This window comes from Tamandua tetradactyla, chromosome 11 (assembly GCF_023851605.1).
Source record: "Tamandua tetradactyla isolate mTamTet1 chromosome 11, mTamTet1.pri, whole genome shotgun sequence".
Lineage (NCBI taxonomy): Eukaryota > Metazoa > Chordata > Mammalia > Pilosa > Myrmecophagidae > Tamandua > Tamandua tetradactyla.
Window position 1 is genome coordinate 1,107,808 of NC_135337.1, and position 22,667 is coordinate 1,130,474.

The 22,667-nt window shown below is 46.7% G+C and overlaps 1 protein-coding gene across 5 annotated transcripts in view; it reads left to right on the forward strand.

Annotated features, from left to right (window-relative positions):
- The first annotated feature begins 318 nt into the window (after positions 1–318).
- ZNF697 (zinc finger protein 697) overlaps positions 319–22,667 on the forward strand; it is a 28,110-nt gene continuing 5,761 nt past the window's right edge. Inside the window, exons 1-3 of one of the 5 annotated variants that reach the window (XM_077119728.1) lie at positions 325–380; positions 1,506–1,603; positions 21,109–21,356. In XM_077119728.1, the coding sequence (XP_076975843.1) occupies positions 21,149–21,356 (208 nt within the window). In that variant the 5' untranslated portion in view covers positions 325–380; positions 1,506–1,603; positions 21,109–21,148. Of the gene's footprint in view, positions 381–973; positions 1,604–14,072; positions 14,243–21,108; positions 21,357–22,667 lie in introns of those variants that run through there. The other 4 variants (XM_077119729.1, XM_077119727.1, XM_077119730.1 and 1 more) reach the window with 4 other exon arrangements.

Sequence of the window (22,667 nt, forward strand, 5' to 3'; positions counted from 1 at the left end):
AATCGAACCCATACCAAATTTCCTCCTTTCGAAAGAAAAGAGACAGCTCCCGGTGGGCGCTGCGGCGTGGGGACCAGGTGACCTCCCCCGCCCCCCGGCCCCCACCCCCCGGGCCTAGCGGGGTCCCGCGTGCTCGGCCGCCGTGGTGGCAGGAAGTCCCCGGGAACTACAAATCGGGGCATGCTGGGAGCATTCCCCGCTCCTCCCAGGAAATGTCCTTTGTCCAGCCCCACAGGAAGCCCCCCGCGAGGAGTCCGCCGGGCACCCGCAGCCTGCCGGCCAGCCCGCTGCAGCCGCCGCCGCGCAGGGACCGACGTGCCGGCGCGGGGCTCGGCGGGGGCGCTGCGTGCCCGGGGCCTCGGGGCGCGCTCCGCTCGCAGGTAGGAGCGCGGCTGCGGCTGCGGCTGGGCCCTGGGGGCTGATCGCCACCCGCCCGACCGCGGCGGGGATGGAGGGAGGGCTGCGGGACGCTGGTGCTGCGGTGGCCGGCCCAAGTTGTGCCTCGGGGACTGGAGCGTGGTCTGGTCCCCTGGGGCCCGCGGGTCCCGGCGACAGGGGCTGCCGGCGGCCCCCCACGCCCCGGCTGAGCGCCAGCGGGGTCTTTGGTGGGGAGGGGGAGCGCGGAGAGCGGGCGGCCAAGCCGCGAGGGCGAAGGGCAGCAGCGCGGCGAGAGGGAGCCGGGCCGTCCCGCCCACCACCGAAGGGGGCATCCGAGACCCTCGGAAAGATGCGGTGTGGGGAGGAGCCTGGGAGGCCGGGAGAAGGTGGAGGGCTTTGTGTGCAGCTGCCGACCCGGGCGGGCTGCGCTCCCCTGGCCGGGCTGGCCTGCGCCCCCGCGCGCTGGCGGGGTTGGAAGCGGGGCGCTGGGGAAGGGGGGAAAGGGGAACAGCCGGTCATCGTGGGTCCTTGTGAAATGTGCCGTTCCTTGCCCTCTCCCCTCCCTCCCACCCGGACTCAGATATCAGCTCTTTGGCTGCCATCAGACTGGGCAGATGGCGCAGTGGGGACGAGTGGGTGCAAGGGTGGGCAACTCCTCTCGCCGCCGGAGCGGGGTTGCCGTCCAGCTCCCGTCGCCTCCTGGGCTTTCCCAACCTCAGATGGCCTTGGGCTGGGTGTGGGCGGTGGGGGACAGCTAAGCTGGAGCCTCCACCCGGGGGGAACTGCGGAGGCTGAAGACGCGGAAGGAGGCGGGGTGAGGGGCGTGTTGGGAGGAGAGAGACTGGAGGAGGCTGAGGGGTGAGAGGCGGCACCGGGGGGCACTGAGTGGACATTGTGGCCAGTGTACATATGACCAGGCCCCGGTAATCGGGTTACCACTTCCTTTGGGGCTTTCCACGATTTTCCTTTTTCCTAACCGCCCCCCTCCCCCAACCCCCACCAGTAGTGAATCACCCACCTCCCGCTTAGCTGGATTCTGTTTGGGGATGTCGTACCCTTATTTAGCCCTGCCCTGTGGGGTGACACGGATATTCCGCATCCCCTAGGGCGTTTTCTTCCTCTCATAGGACTGAGGGTGTGGTAAAGACAGCTGGACGATGGTCAGCAAGTTCATTGTCTTTAAGGAGCAGTGATGGAGGAGTGGACAACTTTGAACACAGCTCGGGTATGGCTACAGTAACCCACCTCGCCTCCGTCTATGGAGTCTCTCTGCCTCTCCCTTCTTCCCTCCTCGTCCCCTCCCCCGCACCCCCCCAGCATCCCCCCTTCCCCGGTGCCATCTTATTGTTTTCTTCCCGCTCTTAAGAAGCCAACGTAAGACTATTATTTATTGTAGAATAAGTTGTAAGAGCCAAGTGAGCCTTTAAAAATGCCACTTGAGTGGTGAGACAGCAACACCCAAGGCTCAGGGTGAGAGGGATGAAGTGGGACTCGAGCCCTGCCCCCTGTATATAAATAGCTTGTGGGGAGAGGAAAGCCGTTTTCACTGCCTGCCACGGGTTCAGATGTCTGAACTAAGAATGGAGTGAAGGAAAAACCAGTTGTCTGGGCCGAGGGCATGAGAATGGACGAGGGAAGAGAAAAAGCTCTTTGAATCCGGATGATTTCCAGTTGGACCACATTATTGGTTGTGCATGTGTTAGAGGTGGGAGTCTTTGTCCAGGGAGATTAGAAGTCCAGCCGGGTCCAAGAGAGGATGAGATGACATCAGAAGGGACGTAAGACCATACATGGGAAGCATGGTTGACCTTAACTTTATAGAAGGAGACATAGATGGCCTGCAAATCAACTGAGATGACAGGGGTAAGCCAATTCGGATCAGACTGAGAGCTCAGGGGTGCAAAAGGGTGACTGTACTGAAGGTTGTGTGACTATGGCTGATGCATTTGCAACAGTTCCTCACCCTGCGAGAGAGAATGTGAATGTGCCTGCTTTTGTACAAAGAAAGAAAGGGGGGGAAAAAGCTGTAGTGGTGTTTGGAGGTCTGGAGCCTGAGCCTTGTGCTGAGGCCATTTGGGCTTTTCATTATACTAAAGATCCCACTTCATTTTTCTTTTATTTTCCTCCTCTCTTTAGTACTGCACACTATGTAGGGTTGAAAGGGCATTCGAAACCTTTCACGATTCAGTGCCGACCTACCCCTTTCCTATACTGGGCCTTGGCCACCCCAAACTACCCACCTATGCTTGCAGCTAGCATCTCCCCGTTCCCAGATGCAGCAGATATTCTTCCACCTCTGTGCTACCATCAGGTTGGACCCATGGCGTTTTTGTTTTTTGTTTTTAATTTTTTTATTGAGGTATCTTCATGCACCATATCAACCATCCACAGTATACGATCGGTGGCTCACAATATCATCACACGGTTGTGTATTCATCACCATGATCATTTTTAGAACATTTGCATCACTCCAGAAAGAGAAATAAAAAGAAAAAAGAAAAAACTCATATATCCCATATCCCTTACCCCTCCCTCTCACCAGTAGTATTGCAATCTACCCATTTTTTAAAACTCCTTATCCCTAGGAAATAAATAAATTATTTATTTTCTGTCCTTATTTTTTTTACTCCTCTGTCCATACCTTGGATAAAGGGAGTATCAGCCACAAGGTTTTCGCAATCATGTTGTAAAAGCTGTATAGCTATACAATCACCTTCAAGAATTAAGACTACTGGAACGCAGTTCAACAGTTTGCAGTACATCCCTCTAACCACTCCAACACCTATAAACTAAAAAGGGATACCTATATAATGCATAAGAATAACCTCCAGGATAACCTCCCGACTCTGTTTGAAATCTCCCAGGCACTGAATGTTTATTTTGTCTCATTTCTCTCCTCTCCTTTTGGTCAAGAAGGCGTTCTTAATCCCATGATACCAGGTCCCAGCTCATCCCCCGAGGTCGTGTCCCGCATTGCCAGTGAGATTTATATCCCTGGGAGTCATATCCCGCGTAGCAGGGTGGGCAGTGAGTTCACCTGCCTAGTTGGCTTAGAGAGAGAGGGGCCGTATCTGAGCCACAAAAAGAGCTTTTCTGGGGATGACTGTTAGGCATAATTATAAGGAGGCTTAGATTCTCCTTTGCAGGAAGATGTTTTATGAGCCCCCAAACTGAGGGCTTGGCTTATTAAACTGGTCGTTCCCAACGCTTGCGAGACTATCAGGAATTCCCCAGGTGGGGAAGTTTGATATCTCCTCCTTTCTCCCCAGTCCCCCAAAGGGACTTTGCAAATACTTTTTTATTCTCTGCCCAAGTTACTCAGGGCATCACACTAACCTGTACAAACCAACAAGGTCTCACTCCCTATCCAAGATTCCATGCCACTAGACCCATGGCTGTTGGTCCCTGCACTGTCTCCTGATTACTTTTGTCCAAATCCTAGCCTAGCTGATGTAGCTCCCTTGTAGAAATCTCCCTAGGTCTCCCAGTCAGAATTAATCTTTTCCCCAAGGTACTGTCTATCCTTTTGATGACATGCACCTCATTCTGTCTTGTGACAGTTAGAAGTTTATCTTTCTCACCTTCAAACTGTAAACTCTTTGAGGGTGTGGCTCTCTCTACCCAGTGCTTTATACCTAGCGGCTGCAAAGAGGATGTTTGATTTGGAAAACATGAATAAATGAATGAATGAGTATATGAATGAATGATTGAAAGAATGAATACATCTTAATTCATCTTGTTCCTTGTCAGTAAGAGAAGATGAAGCCTTTCTCATAACCTGCAAAAATTCATTACAATTGTTAAAGTAAAATATCTAGTACATGATAGACTGAAGCTTTTCTTTGTGTTCCTGGGTTGAGAGACCCTAATCACAGCGTCCAGAAAAGCATTCATTGGTAGTTTGGTAATAAGCTCCTTGCCAGCCTAAATTTCAAACTCTATGGGCAGCTTATAGAATGGACCAATCCCAAGTGGATAATCAGTGTCCTTTGCCATGCTTCTAGACTTAAGAAGGTGACTGTTTTCTCTCGATTGTGAAGGTACAATGTGCTCACTTAAAAGCAGCACTACAAAAAGACTTGCTATTTGCAACTGAGCTACTGACATTCAACGTGTTGTTTCGATTTTTATAACCAGAACAAACCTACCGGGATTAAAATGAAGTATGTAGAAGTGCAAGACAGATCAGACTCTCAACTTTCCCTTGAGACTACTGAAATTTAGGAAATCCTTTAATTATTTATAACTGAGCAGCTGGCAATTTTTCATGCTTCCTTTTTATATGATTGCAACAATTGTCACCATTTACGTATCAGCTTCTGAACTGGTAATTTACACGTGTTGCCTCATTGAGTCTGATGGTTTACATATTACGCCTCCATTCTAAAAATGAGGAAACTGAGGCTCAGAGAGAAGTTGAGAAATGTGTCTGGAGTCTCAGAGTTTGAACTAGAGATGAACTTCTGTTTCACCATCTTCCTCTGAGGTCTTCTAAAATCACTATTTAGTGGCTCTCATTCTGAGAAGCATTGGTTTTCCATGATGCATTATGTTTAGGTCCTTAAACTCCTATGGCCATCAGTTGGAAAGACAGGGTTGAGAATCTTCAGTAAGACCTATGGGCACAGCACAGAACTGTTTGCATGGAATTCTTTTCCCCTTTCTCCTAGCCTATCTGAATTATTTCTGTCCCTCCCTCCTGGACAAGTCTTACCTCTTCTAGGTGGCCTTTCTTGACCACCCCAGTCTACACGCAGCCTCTCTCAATGAAATACCTCAGCAAAATGTTTTTCTAAAAGTGGATTTGAGTGAGCTTCAGCAGCTTGCTGGAATATTTGCATATTCCCTGCACATAGCAGGGACTGTATATCTAGAACACAGACCGGCGTATGGTGTGCTTTCAGAATCTGTGAATTGATGGATTGATGAAATGCGGAAACATGAAACTTTATTTGCATGTTGACAGTTTGCTCCTGTTGTAGGAGATGGATCAGAAGTGAGGATAATCATTTTCTTAGTTAATTTTCATCTTTTTCACGTGACTGCCAAAAGAGGTTAGCACCCTCTGGAAACATGCCAGAGCAGACCTGTGATTTGCTGAGTTTTATGAGCCTGACTAACACCAGCACTGACTGATAAGAACATTTTAATGATATTGGCAAGCATGGGTGGGGCCATTGCTTCAGTACCTACTCCATGCCGTCATACTCATCCTTTACCTCGTCTTGCAGGAAAGCCCTTTTTGCTTATAAAATTTGCTGCTCAGAAAATTAGAGGAGTTTCCTTGCCTCTGCATGTATGGAAAACAAACAGAAAGACTGGTGAGGAAGGGTGATAATTCATTCCATTTTCACCTCTGATGGAGTAGCACGATTTGTGTGGGACTTGAGTTTGGGCTCTACTGCATTATGTATTAATACAGAATAGGAAAAAGATCAGCGGCTCTGATGCCATGAGCCACCAAAAGATTGAAGCTATCTCCTCAGGCAGTTAAAACCTTCTTTTTCCCATCAGAGTCTCTCGGCCATGTTTGGGTCTGACTTCAAGTCTACTTAGTGCCTTGCAGTGTGCAGTGGGTTGTTATGAGAACCTTAGTCATTTTAAAGGAGCCTACGACAGTTCTTGTGATCTACTCGGCAAGTCAAGCCTCGCTTATCCACAGTCTAGCAGCGGTGTCCCCAGTGACAGCTGTTTGCCCTGCCTCAGGTTACCTCTTCTGCAGAGGGAGAAGTCTTGAGTCCTGTGCATTCAGCTCTACTTTGCTAAAATATGTGTAGCAAATTTTATGTGTGGGGCTCGCTTTTATTCCCAGGGGCATTTTAGATATGTATGGTCTTCTGAGAGTCTTAAGAGGATCTCACCATAATCTTCAAAAGAGGAACCATTCTTTCTAGACTTTGTTTAGTAGGAAATGCATAGCGTTGGTCCCAGAGTCCCAGTGCCTTACCTGTCCTTGGCTAGCACACCTTGTTTGATGGCTTGATGAGGCTTAGGGCACTGCATGAAGACTTCTCTAGTTGTTGACCTTTTTCTCCCCCACACTGGAGGAAACTTTGTGGATTTCAAAGAATCACTGATTCTTTAAATCAGTTTTTTAAAGAATCCCTCAGGGAGGGATTAATGGTAAAAATAGCATTAGGTGGTTTTGAAAGCTGTGGATTAAAAAAAATTACAGTGAAATGTAAACTCCACAAGGCAGAGATTGTTTCTCTTTAACTGTAGCCTGCACATCTAGAATAATGCACAGCACATGTGGTGAGTGTTCAACAATTTAGCATATTTCATTCTAAATCTTTCCTAATGTGATGGCACTGCCAATATTTTACAAGCAAGTTAGGGCAAACGATGTAGGCTTTAAAATTATATAAGCTGGGGAAATGATTTTGTTCATATAAACTTTCCCCATCTTTCTCTTTCTTTTTTGAAGTGTGTGTGTGTGTGTGTGCCAGATCTGTTAGTGTAAAACCAGTTTACCCCAGAAATGAGAATCTAAAGAGTGAAATAAACTTAAAGAACCCTCCTCTCCCTCCATTTTTAATAAGGTAATCGTCAATTAAAATTAACCTAATGGAGACATAGCTGGAACTGGTCTGGGGATACTACCCTAGGAATGTCTGTTTTCCCAACTCTTTACTGGGTAACTTGTGTTTGTTGACTGAATTGGGCTTTGATCAATACTTCTGGTCACCCACTTCCTTTATGGCATGTGTCATTTTTGCAGACTTCTCTGGGGCCTGAGTTTGTCTCACTACTTAACTGTGGACTTTTATGAAAAGCGTTTTCCAAGTGGATAATTATATAAAGGTGAGAAGAGAAATCAAGAAATGCATGCTTTTCCTAACCTAGAAAGAAAAACAAAACAAAAAAACCCCCTTGAAAACTGCCAGAGAATACACTTCAGTCTGAATATACACTCTTTAATGTTCAATACAAATTTCTCCTATATTTGGATGTGCTGCCCCACTCCCACCCCAAAGGAACATCTTATATAGTTCATTATATTGTGATTTCTTGTAATTTTTGCTTTTAAACTTCTCTGAAATTTCACAATTAGGTTGAAGTGTTGATCTGTTTTCATTCATCACTTAATTTTGAGGTCTGTTGTTAATTCCAGTTCTGTCTTTCCTCCCGGGAAAGTAGAGAAGCAATTGTCCTATCAGACTGGGGAGTCAAGTAGCATTTCCCACCATGAGTGCAAACACAGCTCTGTGCTGCCTCGGACCTTTGCACAGCTGGATTGGGTGTTAAAACCTGCGGGGGTGGGCTGGGGGTACCAGTTGACTCTCATGGGGTCCTCTGATACTTCAAGGGCTACTGACATTTGGCCAAGGAATGCAGGATTCCTTTTTGAGAACGTTTTGTCTAACTTTTGAAGCTCATTGTTACTTTCTGTCATGACCAACTGTTTAGCAGGATAATTAAGCTCCTGGGGCTGACAGGGTTTTGGATCCCAGCTAAGAGAGTTAGGTTGTTTCCGTGGCTCTGCCTTACCTGATGTGTTCTTGATCAGATCACTTGATTTCCGGTTCTTTTAGTTCTTCTTTTTTAGATGTGCGGGAGAGAGATAATTATACCCAATGTTAGCCATTTCAAGAGATATGTGAGGTCCCAATATATGGAGGAATCTCTTGTCCCCACAAAGAGATTATAGTTAAGAGGTAGTAGGGGAGGAGGGGCAAGTGAACAATAAGATATGGATTGTTGTAATTATGCTTATATTAATGAAACTAATATTAGACAGAATAAGATAAGGGCAAGTGCTGTAAAGAGCCATAAAAGCGAGGTAATAATGCTATCTCAGCCCTTACCTTGTGTTAGGCTTGTGCTCTCAGCACTACAATGCATTAACTCAATGCTGACAATAACCCTACGAGGTAGGTACTCTTATTTCCATTTCATAGATGAAAAAAATTAAGGCTCAAAGAGGTTGGGCAACCTGCTTAAGGCTACACAGCTAGAGACTGGGTGGAAACAGATGATCTTGCTCCCGAATCTGAGTTTTTAACCTCTACAGGTTTCTTGAGGAGAAATGGCGTGGCATAAGGGAATATGAGAGTAAGCTTTTTGGCTGGGATGTAGGGGACAGAGATCAGGAGGGCCTGGGGCTACATTGTTGAGGACAAGGAGTGTGTGGTTGTCTGGAGACAATCGCGGGGTCAACCAGGGGTTTCCGAGCAGGAGAAGGAGTGAGCGGCAACTGTGTTCTAAGAAGATTGATCTGGCTGGAACACTTGGGTGCATGCAAGTATTAAGCGTGACTTCTGCAGAGATACTGGCAATGGTAAAAAAGAGGGGGAAAGTAAAAGAAAGGACACGGCAACTGATTTGATTGAAAGGGGTGATGGACGGGTCAAAGCCGACTGCAGGGTTTTGAGCTTGGGTGAGTAAGAACAGAGAAATCCTAACAGAAATGGGCGCTGTCAGGAGGAGCTGATTTGAAGCAAAGATTGGGGTTGAGAACTAAAATTTATTTTAAATAGGGCTAGGGCCAGATGCACTGCGTATGGAAATTCACTTAAGTCTTTAACAGCTTTCAAGATGAGTCCTTTTTTCCTCCATTGTATAGATAAAGAAACTAAGACTCAAAGAGGTGAAATAACTGTCCCAAGGGCTGTAGTTTATAAGTGGCAAAAGTTATATTTGAACCTAGGTCAGCTTCGACTAATTAGCATGTGCAAAGATCAGAGGGTGTGTAGGCTGCCTCATGTCCCCTGTGGCTTTTGAGATGCAGGGCAGCACTTCAGGACTGGAAGGGGATTTCAGGCTTCTCTGCCATCACATCTTTTGTGCTTCATTTGAAATGTGGATCTGGAGTATGGGTAGAGGTTGGGGCTGGAGGTTCAGATTTGTGAGTCCTCAGAACAGAGGAGATATCTAGCAGGGAGGATCAAAATCATGAACAGAGAGGGAAAAGAAAATGTGAAAAGGAGCCTTGAAGGTTGACCTGCTTTAGGAGTTAGAAAGAGGAGACAGTATGGTCAATATGAGGAAGTATGAGGAAGACTAGGTGGGTGCAATCTCATGCACACTGAGCAAGGGGAGAATTTCCCAGGAGAACATCTCAAAAGAAATTCTGCAGTTGTTAACTGAATCTCTGTTATATGCCTAGCACTTTATGGTGTTGATGGAGAAATCAAAGGATGAGAAGAGACCATTGGATTTGGAGAATAGAAAATTATTGCTGGTATTGGTGTAAGCCCGGCTCACTACAAGTTAGCAATTAATATTATCTGGTATTAGTCGCCTAAAATGGCTCACATTTGGGAAGCCCAGGTTTGGTCCTACAGGAGAGCATGTGGTGGCATGTTAGCATTCATCAGTGCTCACTGACACCTCTCCCTCCTGTTCCCAACAGCCTGAAAGACTCATTTGGCCAAAACGTGGCATTGCAAGAGCCACTCTAATACAGTTTGATAATCAGTTTTAAGCATTTAACAAATTATACTGCAGATGTTCAGGAAGTCTCCTCTCGGCCCCCTTTTTTTTCGCATGGGCAGGCACCGGGAATCGAACTTGGGTCTCTGGCATGGCAGGTGAGAACTCTGCCACTGAGCCACCGTGGCCCACCCAGAAGTCCCCCCTTTTAATGAGAGGGTTTCATAGTTTGAATGGGAAAATATCCTTAAAAGATTCAGGTACAGACTTCGTGCACTTTCTTCTCTTTCTCAATGACTTTTTTTTTCAAATGCTCTACAAAGAAAGTGGAAATATTCAATGTTTACCATAATACTCCATTAAGTCAATATTAATTCAAGCAACTGCTTTTTTCTAGCCAACAAGATGTTCTGTTTTTCTCTAGTAAAAACAGTAGATGATTCAAACCCCACTAAATCAGAGACCATTTCTGAGCATCATATGAAGTTACCTTTGAAGAGCATTTTCTGTGGGTTTCAGAGGGAAAATAATTAAAATTACAGTAGAAAGAAAATTAGCCAGGAGTCCGCAAGAAAGCAGTGAAAATGAGGAGGAAAGAGGTGACGAAAGTAAAATGTGATCGCTCAAGCTAGAGGAATAAACCATGAATAGTTTAGAATGAGTTGGGGGGAGTCCGGTGTAGGGGTAGATTGTATGTAAAAGAAATTGCATGATCTGACCACTAGAGTCATCCACCAACTCACAATCTTTGTGAAACAGAGACAGGATTCATCTTCTTTGGTCCTCATTTACCTCATCTGGAAGATAAGAGGATCTTTTAGAGATGGTTTTTCAATAGAAAGTTGTGAATTCTTTCATCTGTGGATAGAGTCTCTTCAGTATGATTTAGCTCCCGGTTGACCTGCTCCTGCTGCCTGGCCCACCTCTGAACCGATCACCTCCCGCACAGGGGATGCAAAGCAGTAAAACAGCAGCAGAAAGATGTACTAGGAAAGAGTACAAATCCGAGAAACTGTCTTTGTAGTGGTGAGCCATGTTGGATGAGCTGGGTCCTTGCTTCTTTTGTGCATGTCTTTACGTTGAGCATGAACTGTGGGCTCACTAAATTGTGGAGTTTTGTGTTACTTTGTGTTATTCCCAGACGCCCAAACTTTTACCCAGGTGTTTCCATGTTATTGATTGCAGACAGAGTGACTGCTAACACTCCAAAGATTTGTTAGGAATGAGTTGGTCCACTTTGGTCAGATTTTAATTCTTTTCACTTTGAGAAGTAAGGGAAGGATTAACTAACAAAGCACTTTGTGTCCAGAGGGTATGTTATGGTTTAACCAATATGATTTCTCTCACTGCCCAAGTAGGCAGCTGATGGGAGCCCTGGCCCTGGGGTCAGACTTGCATAAAGTAGAAACGTCCCACAGAGGCAGTGCATTGGAGGTTTGAAGAGCAATCTTTCTCTGGGAGCATCTGCCACATAACAGGAGCTATTAGCAAGCGAAAAGCAGGTAAACTGATGATGCTGGAAAAACCAGATTACCGGTGTGAATGTTAACCAAGCATCCTAGGCTGGATTGGGTTGAGTAGAAAGGGGACTGGAGCAGAAGTTGCTATGAACTGGTGTGTTCCTGATTAATTTACTTAACATTTCTGGGTCTTCATTGCCTGCCCGATCTGTGAAATAAGGTGCTAGCTGAGATCAGCAAACCCCAACCCTGAACTGAATCAGGCAGGCTGCATTTGCCAGGTTCCTCATTCTGCCCCATTCTTTGAAGTGTAATGATATTTTTGTCTATGCAAGACCCCGCTTTTGGATTTAGTGTCCGTGTCTTCCCTTCTCCAGTAGCCCACCAAAAGATCTCATGGCATACAGTGGTGAAATTGCTCTTACCTCCCTCCCCCAAACCACTCTGGATGATTTCTGAAATAAAAGAAATGTTATCGTGAGTCCTCTGGGGTGGTGGTCTATAATTAGAATTTGTTTTGTTTTTGTTCGTGGACCCTTTCAGAGTCCGAGGTAGAGCGATGGGCCGTCTCATCAGAAGAAAGTTCTTCCAGGCAAATTTGCATAAGGTCTCAGAGAGTTCATGGACTCTGAAATCCCTCAGGCTAAGAACCCATGCTTGAGAAAAATGCCGTTATTCTGCTTTACAAGCTTGTGTAGTGCTGCTGTTCCCTTCAGGAATTGCTAGGAACCGGAGGTAAGAGGGATATGAGGACCCCAGACTGAGCCTGACTCGGTAACTGTGGGGTTCAAGCTGTGAATGAGCCCTGGACACTTACAATACCCTTCTTGAGATAGGCAGTCTCACTTCCTGGACGAAAGCTGTGTCCTGTGACAGGTTCTGGTAGAGACGTATGGTGCAGCCGTGGGCTAAGACGGAAAGTCTCCACGCACTTTTGGTTGCTAACACAGCGTGGGAAACGAGGTCTCCTAGCAGCTTTGTCATGGTGCAGTGTGCGGAAACCTGGGATGGCAGCCTCGGAGTTTCTCTGAGCAGGACACTACCGAAATTGAAAAGTCCTGAATTTGGGGCTAGTTATGTAATTCTGTCCTTGTCAGGGTTCATCATTTGCAAATCCCATTTCATAAATCACTAGCATATTATCTTTCTTTTCAACTACCCCCCTTAGGTGACCATTCTGGGATGATCAATTTTATTTTTTTGCAGTTCATCTGCTGGTCACTCGTATCGTTTCATTCATTTGTCCTGGGGACAAAGTGTTACGGCCTCACAGGGTCGTGATGACCCCCAACCTGCTGCCTTTTTCTTGGTTTTGAGTATGGAATTCCTGCCCTAGCAGTGGCAATAAACAAGCACTGGCCGGTAGCATAAAGTAGACGAAAGTGGAGAGGGTATTCTGATCGATTTAGGACATAACAGCAGTTGCTCTATCTCATCAAAAGAAAAAGCCAAAAATGCATCAAACTAAAGTTTTTCTTTTTTGCTTAGTCCCTTTACCCCCTTGCCCATCCCCCCCCCCCCCCCCCCCCCCCCCAGTTCCCATTGTCTCTATTTGATATTAAGCATAGTCATCACTCCTGATTTGGCATAATTTGCAAAAGTAGGTTATTCCTTTTGTGGCAATCACTGACATTTTATTCTGGTGTGCTCAGAATTAAATGAATAATCAGCCTTAAATTTCAGAAAAATATATAATCTTTTATGGTGGACATTTTAAAACCTTGTTATATAAGTATTCCAGCAAATGTAAAAGTAGATAGAGTAATATAATGAACCTACAAACGCCATCGCTCAGCTTCCACGGTGATCAGTATATGGCCAATCTTGTGTCATCTGCACCCCTACCCCTTTGCCCTGGAATGGTGTTGAAGCAAACTCCAGATGTATTGTATCATCTTGCAACTATTTCGTTCTATGTCTCTGAAAGATATATGAACTCTTAGTAAACTTCATCACAAAATTAGTAACTTACAAATGAGTAATTCTTAACTATCAAATAATCTGATCAGCATTCCCAATTCCCCAGTTGTCTCATACTTTTGTTATTTGAATTGGGATTCAAATAAGGTCTGTCCATTGAGATTGATTGATATAGCTCAAAATTTTTAACCTATAGGTTTCCCTTCATTTCTTCTTTTTTAAAAATTTTTGCCATTTTTGCTGTTGTTGAAGAAACTGGGTTACACATCTTAAATAATTTCCCACAGTCTTGGTGTTTGTTGATAATCTGCTGTGTTTTAAGGATGTAATAGTAACTCAAGTATTTATGTATTTATTTTTTTAAAAGGTCTATTCAAGTGTATGTAATTGTTTCACTTTAAGCTGAAAGCAGTCCAGCTGTGGGGTTAAGAATTTAGGCAGGAAAATTAAAGAATCGGATGACTTGATGACTTTACATTTTTATTCCTGCTTTCTGTTTGTGGGAAGACACTGTTGTAGACTGTGCACAGAAGGTCATGGCTGACATGCACTGGCCTGGACCACGCCAGCCGTTCTTCATCAACACCACCAAGTAGTTATTGAGCAGAGAGCTGGAAGAACAGTTTCTTACTGAACCGACAGTGGGAAGTTGGGATGATCGCATGCACTCCCCATTCCGACAGCGGGAAGCTGGGATGGTCGCATGCACTCCCCATTCCGACAGTGGGAAGCTGGGATGGTCGCATGTACTCCCCATTTGCTTTGGTGACAGAATCACAGAATCATCTGGGTTGGAAAAGACTTTCGGATGTCTCACCTGGCTCCCTTCACACTGGATTCAGCATCGCCTCTCCCAGAAGAAAGCTGTTTGTTAACAACTCCCATGTCTTACATAAACTTCCTGTGCCTTCCGAGGCTCTTTTCTGTTTTGTCTTGCAGTGAGATAGATCATCCAGTGGCGCCTCTTTCTGCCGTGGCTGTGTGTGTGCACGCGTCTGTTTCTGAACATCTAAGATAAATCTGGATCCTCCCCGCTGTCCGCTGTAGGGGACACGCTCTGGCCCCCATTTAACTATTTGCATCCAACAATGGTCTTCGTGAAAACCAAGGTGATTTTATGGGCACCAAAAGGCCTTTATGAGTATTTTGGGGTTACTGTGGTCTGTTTTTTAGCTACAGTGAAAGAAAAAAAAAAGACAAGTAAGTATATGTCTTTAGGTCTGTCTGTCTTCTTTGGAAGCAGTGTTTTATGTTAAAGAGGTATGAAGTTCACCAGAGAGGCCAACAGGACATTGGAATTCCGCAACTCCTCGAACACTTGCCTTGCAGACTCTGACCTGGTCGCTTGCAGTGTTTTGTCTATAAAAGGAATTTGACATAAGGGAGTTCCAAGGTCTGTGATTCCATGAAATCCAAACTTCGAACCTTTGAGCCAGCTACTGAGAAGGTGTCTGAAAATAATCCAATGCGAACTGCCTAGGGTTTCTCTTGTTAAATGAGAAACCAAAAAGCTAAGGGTGTATAAAGTTAGATGTGGTGGTAGATGCCAAGTACAAAGGGGAAAAAAATGAACAGGATTCCCATTCTGTTGAGGCGGAATGTAAAACACGGATGAGCAGATGCCTTCATGAAGGTCCTTAGCTTTTGTGCCTTCTCATCGGAGGCCCACATGCCGACTGAGGATGCATGGTCTAACTTTGAGGGCCCGTAGGATCTGTCTCTGTATTTCAGTAATTCTTACTTTGTGTCCCAGGAGTCAGCAGTGGAGGCTCGGCAGCTGTGACAGGCTGAGGCCCTCAGGCCACACTGAGGGGCTCCAGCCCAACCAACTAGACAGGAAATGCCTGACCCCAAGGGCATTCGCGCTATTCTTGACCACAGAGATTAGAAAGGGTCTCAGATTAGCCTTGACCAATGGCATTCTAAATTGATTTCTCTGTTGCTGTGCTTTCGAGCCTTCCTCTGTTTTCAATTTAGGTTTCCCCTCCAGATAAAAAAGAAAAAAAAAAAGCTGTAACCACAAGTTGGAAACCATATAATTTCAGCTTCTCTTGTCTGGAGAGTGATCAACACTGAATTGCAGAAATCCTTTGGTTACCCCTGAAACTAATGCTCATCTCACAAAGCAGCCTGCCACTTGGGGAGCTGGCATTTCGGGTTGGACCATGCGGCTCTAGGGCTGTGGAAGCCAGCTGAGGGAAAAGTCCGCTTCGGTGTGGGCACATTGTGTGCAAGGCGGTTACTTCCTGCTCGTAGAGGGGCCCCCGGTCTCTTGCAGATATGGTGACATTGCCTTGTTCTCCCTAACCTGGCTTCCCCGCTGAGGAGGCAGGACCCTGAGGGCTCCTTTCCCTAAGAGACTGGGAGGCCCTTTACTCTGTTGGTGCTGAAGACTGACAAATGATTAATTCCCTGGAATCTCTGCTTAGACCCCAGTTATGGTCATGAGTTCAGCCTTTTGAACTGCAGGCTTAAATTGTTTTTTTCCAGCCTTCTCCCCAGTCGGGCGTCCCTGCCAGCTCTCTGCTATGGAAACTCTCCCGTGGGACGGAGGGGTGTGCAGGGAACGTGGGAAGTGAAGAGCCTCCGACTGCTGCTTGCGGAGGAGGGGGCGTCTGAGCCCGGGTCCAGGAGGGAAGGAAGGGACCCGCGAGATGAGGAGGAGCCGGGAAAGCATGTGCTGTCTGCACCAGCCTGGCTCCTGGCCACCGGGCCCCGGCACGTGACTCCTCCCGGCCCACCTCTGGGCAGCCTGGTCCCGCAGCAGGGGCGGGAGGCCGGCTCCCAGGCCTCACTCCCAGCACCCAGCGTCCGCCCGCATCGGGGGAGCCACGCGGGGCCCCGGGCTCCTTTCCTGCGTGGCTGGAGTCTCTCTTCGCAAGCCAAACGCCGAGGAGGAGACCGAGGGCGGGGTCCGGGCTCCCGGGCCTGACCCTCTCCCCAGGAGACCCAGCACGCAGAGCGCCACTTTGCTGGGCCTCAGTTTACCTGCGATGAGAAACAGGGTGACCCCCGCTGACCTCACGGCGTTCCCGGGTCCAGCGAGCGGGATCGGCTGGAGCGCAGCTGCAGTCGCCGAGGTCGGGTCACTTCGGGACTTGAGCAGCAGCGGCAGCCCGCCCCCCAGCCCCGCGACCCTCGTCCTGGCCGGAAGGTGGCCGGACGGCGTGGGGTCCAAGTGCAGAGCGCGGGCCGGGCCGGGAGGAAGGCGGCGAGCGCTGCGAGCGCTTTTCCGCTGGGGGCGAGCGGTGGGACCCGTGGTTTCTCGCTTTGCCAAGTCGGGGCGGTCGGGAGAGGGGAGAGGGAATGTGCCTATAAACTCGGGCCAGATGCCACTTCTGGCCTCACTACCCCTTCTCCACCTCGCTCTTCCCCCTCTCTTTTTTCTCCCCTTTCCCTTCCTTTCCTCTTTTTCCTTCTTACCTTCCTCTCTCCCTTCTTTTTAAAAGTTCTTTTTCATATTTACTTCCACTAAATAGCATTCATTGTCTTCAGAGTGACCTGCTGATTAGTTCTTCTTGAGCTCATCTACGATGCACTTGAGCATTTTCCTGCTGATTTTATAGGAAAATGAACGTTACTTTTTTGTGTGTGTTGGGGCGGGGCATACGGTGGGGGGAAGGACATGATATTGCAAGTTCTGGAAACTGAGATTCGAGCAGTCTTGCTGGAAGTGGCCCAACCCCACCCCATACTACATGCCAAGTGGTGGCAACTGGGGTGTTTCTGGAGCTGATAACTTCAAGTGTGAGTTAACAAGCTGGAGCTGAAAATCGCTAGTGCAGCTGACAGCACTGCCTCCCTGGATGACTTCTGCTGCTTACACACATTGCATGGCAACAGGTAGAAGAGCTGTCACCCGTATTCACAAGCCAACCTCCTCATTGAACAGAGAAGCCCAGTGAGGGCAAATATGTACCCAAAGCCAGTGGCTGTGCTGGCAAAAATCAGTGCTCACTCCCTGATTTTTTTTTTTTTCTGCTGTTGCATCTGCCTCAGTGATTAGAACTAGATGCAAAATAAATTATGTCTGTCTGACTAACACCTGTGCCCCCTTATAGATAGGGTGTAAGTCACGGTCTGATGAACTGCACCCCTGCTGCATTCAGCTTTGTGCACAGGACGGGTTATCAGTAGCTGTAGACCAAAATGGAACTGAACCTTTGTCCCTTGCTCCAGTTCCCCTAAGCAACCTAGTTCTTCCTTGGTTTTTGGGAACTCTGCCTGTAGTGCCTCCCAAGGGCCATTCTTGGTGAACAGGGTTAAGCTGCTGATAGGTGATGGGATGTGTGTGTATTATTTTTTTTTAATTAAGGAATTGGCCTAGTTTTCATAATAGAAATACCATTTATTGAGTCTCTACTATGTGCCACCTGCTTTTACAGACATGATCTTGTGTCTGCAAGGTAGGTGTCAACATCCTAGTTTTGATGGATGCAGAGACAGGAAGTTTAAGTCACTTGCCCAAGATAAAAACAGCTGGTAAATAGCAGAAGACTTGAACCCAGGTGTGGCCACACAGCTGCCACACTCCCGGCCATCCCACTTGCTTTGCTTTGCCTAAGAAAGAAAACATGTTGCTAGTTTTTGAGAATGAATGGAACAGGAGTTGGACAAAATGTTCTTGCATATCTTTTGTACTGACTGACACTTCAGTTTTACCACAGTGCCTAAACAATGTTTGTGAAAATAGTCATCTAGATTGAAGCAACCGTCTCCTGTTCTTGTCTTCCCTTCTGTTGCTTCTAGAATAATCATAGATTTTCCCTGAACATATTTATTGCATTTAAACGAGCTAGCTTTTTTGGTGGTAAAAATGCAAGTTTATTGAGAAAATATAATATGCACAAAAGGAAAAGTCGTCTCAGACAACACATTATGAGGAAAATCAGTACAGCTTCTGGTTGAGAATGTGCGTGAAGGAGCCAGACTTCAGGTTTCGATCCTTATCATTGGCTTAACCTTGGGGTAGCTACTTAAATTCCATGCCTGTCTCCTCAGCTATGAAGGTGGAAATAATGCCCTACACTTCATGGGATTGTTAAGATTAAATTAATTAATAGATGTAAAGCCCAAGAGACGTTTGATTTCTGACATTTTAAATAGCCTGGTGTTCCTCTCCGGACTTGTGTATACATGTATGCTAGTGTATATATGTTAAAGATACAAAAGTGAATTCTTTTCCAATCAGCTATTTTTCATCTAGAGATATATTGTCACCACTTTCCTTACCTCTAAATAGTCTTTTCTGACTTGATACCTGTCTAGTACTCAGTGTGATGGCATGGTTGTCCTATACCAATCCATTATCGCTAGGCGTGCAGATTCCCAACTTTGCATTAACAAATTTTAGGTAGATATGCCATAAATTGTGTCTTTTGGTAACAGGAACTTCTTACTCTTTTCAGAGCAAACCCAATTCTCTCTCTCCTGGTATGAATGAGGGTTAGGATATGCTACCTTTCAGGGTTCAGAATCTCTTTAATTCTGGTTGTGAATAGCACTGTGAACCCTAATTGAGGAACTCAGACTCTTTCTTTTTTAAGCTAGAAAAACCATGTTTCCTTGTTTGAAATTTCTAGTATGAATTATCTCTTGGCTCTCAAGAAATCACAACATGCTTTTGTTGTGTTCTTGTCATGTCTGAGGCACTACGAAGAGCCTTCTTAAAAGAGCTTGGGGGTGGATTAGTGGTAGAGTGTTTGCCTTCCATGTGGGAGACCCGGTTTTGATTTCCGGACCATGCACACCCTGTCCCCCCTCAAAAAAAAAGAGCTTGGGGGTAAAACTGCTTCCTGCTTCCCAGGTTGGACCCTTGGACCCTGCTTTTCTGGGTAGAGAGCTGCGGTCACCTCTGTACTATGCTGGGTGCAGCCACCCTTCCTCACTCCCGCTATTTTAGTTTTATGAGTTTCTGGTGATTTGCTTGATTCCTTTATTTATTGATGTAAAGTTCTTGCTGGTCTTACTTAGGTTGGGAGAAACAATTGATCGGCTCCCTGCCCTAGCCCTGCTTTTGGTTACCACAAACCTGTAGGTCATAGGTAAGCAAACTCTACTATTGCCTCTTCACCACCCCACTTCCCTGGGCACGTGTTCTATCTCTGGAGTCTAGGGATGTTCTTGACTACTGAGGTTGTTCCAGAAGGCAAAGAGAGACGAGTAGAAGTGATTTGGGGTCAACCGTGTCTTATGGAACAGACTTCTTAAAAGGTTTATGGCTGTAGTGGGATTTCTCACCTACTATCTGGTAGAAGAAAACCTCTCTGAGCTTTTGAAATCTGGAGTTTTCAACAGCGTCCATTCTATAGAAACGTGGCTGCATTCCTAGATACTGCTTACTAACCAACCTCAGACCCCGCCATTTTCCTATGACACTGAAGGGAAGGGCTTGATTTTTCACTCAAAGAAGGGCTTTCTCATCATTCCTGAGAAAGGAGATAGTGTGATGCCACCTGAGGCTGTGCGTGTGCCAAAAACGATGGAAGGGCTGGCGTGCCTTTGAGGTGTGCTCGAATGACTCCAGGACTTAAAAGAAAATAGTGTACTCTGTATTCATAAAACTCAGGCATTAATTAGTCTCGGCAGTATTTTCCAAAGTGCTTCTTAATTAGTTTCCTTCTGACACCCTCCTGGTGAGAAAGGTTAAGTAGCATTACCCTCCTTCCACTGATGACAATGTGAGGCTAATTGACTTGCCCTGGGCTGTGGGGCAGGGCCCGCCCAGCTAGAACTGTCACTAGGTGACAGAATGGTCACTGCTGCGTTCCACTCCAGACGCTGTAGCCCAGCCAGGGCTGTGCTGGGGAAGCCTCTCAATGGAAGAGGCAAGAAAAACTCCCAGCCAAGGGAGGGGCATCAGCTGCTCAGCCATATTCTTGAATGTTCTGTCTGGGGACTGACGAGACGGTGAGAGAGCTCTCTTCAAAGTCATCACTCAAGATTTGTACCCTGGGAACTGCTCCGCTGCCTTCAAGGAAGCTGGAGGAGAAATGGATGATAGAACGAAATTATGTTTGGCTTTCATTGCCCAGTCTTGGCAGAGGGCCCTTTAAATGTGAAGTGCAAGATTGACATCTATGAGAGGTTTAGGAATCGGATGTCCTTTTTGCCCCGCAATTCACATACGGGGCTTTTCTGTACAGGGGTGACTGATTATGCCTCATGTACGCAGTGCATTCTTGCTAAGGTTTATCTACAATTAAAAAGTTTAAAAAATGTAATAAGGACTACGTGGACAGCTTTTAATACAGCGGTTCCTTGTGCCTCTCCCACCTGCCCCCATTGTATCCATGAAAGCTTTGAATCATCTTTGCTCTCCTCTCCGGCAAGACAGCAGATCTGCACCCCAACGCCAGGCTGTGTATGGACTTAGAAATGAGGTCACTGTACCCGTGCTTCTCTTATACTTGTGCCTTGAATGTACTTTTCCTCTAGCTTCTTAAAGGCCCACTCATAAGTAGCTAAATTCTTCACAAGATTCCTACAGGCTTAAGGAGGGCAAGCTGCAATAAGAGTAAGGAAAGGACTGGACTTGGACGCTGTACCATTAGATTCAGTCCCCTCTCTACTGCTCACAGGCTATGCATGCTGAGGCTAGCAGTGTCCTTTTGAGCTTCAAGTTTTCTCAATTGTAAAATGATAGTACCTACCCCACTGTTAAACTACACAGCCAATGCTTCTAGATATCCACTTCCGAGACAGGAACAGATCAAGTTGTAGTCCCGTGAGAGTTGGCATGTGGCCTCAGAATGAGGAATGCCACCTTTCCTCTGCCACCCAGACCAGCCTCCTTTCCACTCGGTCCTGTTTACTCCAAAACGTGGAGTAAAGCTGAGATTTGCCAACTGGGGCTTAGGACACTGTACATTTTTTTTGGACTGTGCCACTGATTTTCATGGAAGTCAAGACCAGACATGGTGAAGGGGGATGAGACCAGACTGATGTGACCTTTCTCTCTGTGTTTTGCCTGCAGCAGGGATCCCTGGTCATCTCCCCTGTGTGCATCTTCCTGTATGGAACAAGAAGATAAGCAGGGTGTGTGTGAAGCCCGGGACTCGGAGGACAAAGGGATGGGCTCTGATTTCGAGAACTCTGAGGACAGGGAAGAGGACCCAGGAGAAAGGGGAACGGGCTGTAATCTACAAGACACAGAAGACAGAGAGAACCCCCCGGAACAGATGGGCCCCACTCTGCAGCATGAAGTTCTAAGAGGGAACTCAGGTGAGAGGGAAACAGTGCCAGACATGTGCACAGGTGAGGAGAAAGCTGGACTCTCCATGGGTACTGCCCACTCACGTTGATTTTTAGCTCAAGTTTTACAACAGGGGCTGCATTCGTTGTGGAGGCATACTCTAGAGGATTCTTTACTGCCTTATTATTATTATTTTTTTGCATGGGCAGGCACCAAGAATCGAACCCAGGTCACCGGCATGGCAGGTGAGAACTCTGCCACTGAGCCACCGTGGCCTGCCCTGCCTCAGTTCTACTGGTGGGTCCAAACAAGATGCTTCAGTCCAGTCTCAGAGGGGCAGTGCTGGCGGGCACAGGGCAACTCACTGGGGCAGCACTTGGCAGCATCCGGTGTACTACTATAGAATTAACATCTCTAATGACACTCTGTAGCAGGGAACACAGGTAGTATCAGAACCTACCTCGTAGGGTTGTTGGGAGGGTTTAAAGAGTTGCTGCATGTAAAGACTGAACATGGCATAGTGCTGGGCAGTGCTGTGTTTAGTTAGAATCATCACCTCCATTTACAGACAGGTAAATTCTGTGGGAAGTAACCTGCCGAGGTTCATGCAGCCAATAGCCTTGCTGCCAAGGGCTGTCAATACCTCATTCCTCACTTGGAAGAGTTGATACTTGGCTTCCTTCCATCTCCTTGGTTTAGTCTTTGGGCATCTGTTGCTTTATCCTGCTCTGTGCATCCCTTGGGGACAGAAATGAGCTGAAATTCATTATGCCAGCACGAGGAGGTTACATTTCTTCCCGTGACACAGCCTTTGGCTCCCAACTGCCTGCTCCCCTCGGTGTCCGTGAGCCCACGGTCCTTTGCATCTCACTATCATCCTTGACTGCCCTGCTTCAGACTAAGCAGTGAGAGGCCCACAGCTGTGTGTTCTGGACCAGTCTCTAACCCAGGTTACTGGCTCCGGGCTGCCTGCTCACTCCCCTCTTATCTACTGGAACACTCTCCCTCACACTTAGTGTAAAGTACGTAAGTTGGAGCGAGTTCAGTTTGGTTTTTTACCTTAAGCTGTTTCAGACCAACTCTATTTTAAAAATCAGTCCAGGGCCTGGTTATGCTAGGTGATCTTTTCCTGTGGTCAGGTCAGAACGGACCATCGTTTTTTTTAAAAACGTTTTCCTTTAATGCGATTTTACTGAGATATATTCACCCACCATACAATCCATCCAAAGTATGCAATCAGTGGCTCACAGTATCATCACATAGTTGTGTCTTCATCACCATCGATTGATTGTATTCAGACACTTTGATTACTTCAGGGCAAAAAAAGAAAGAAAGAAAGA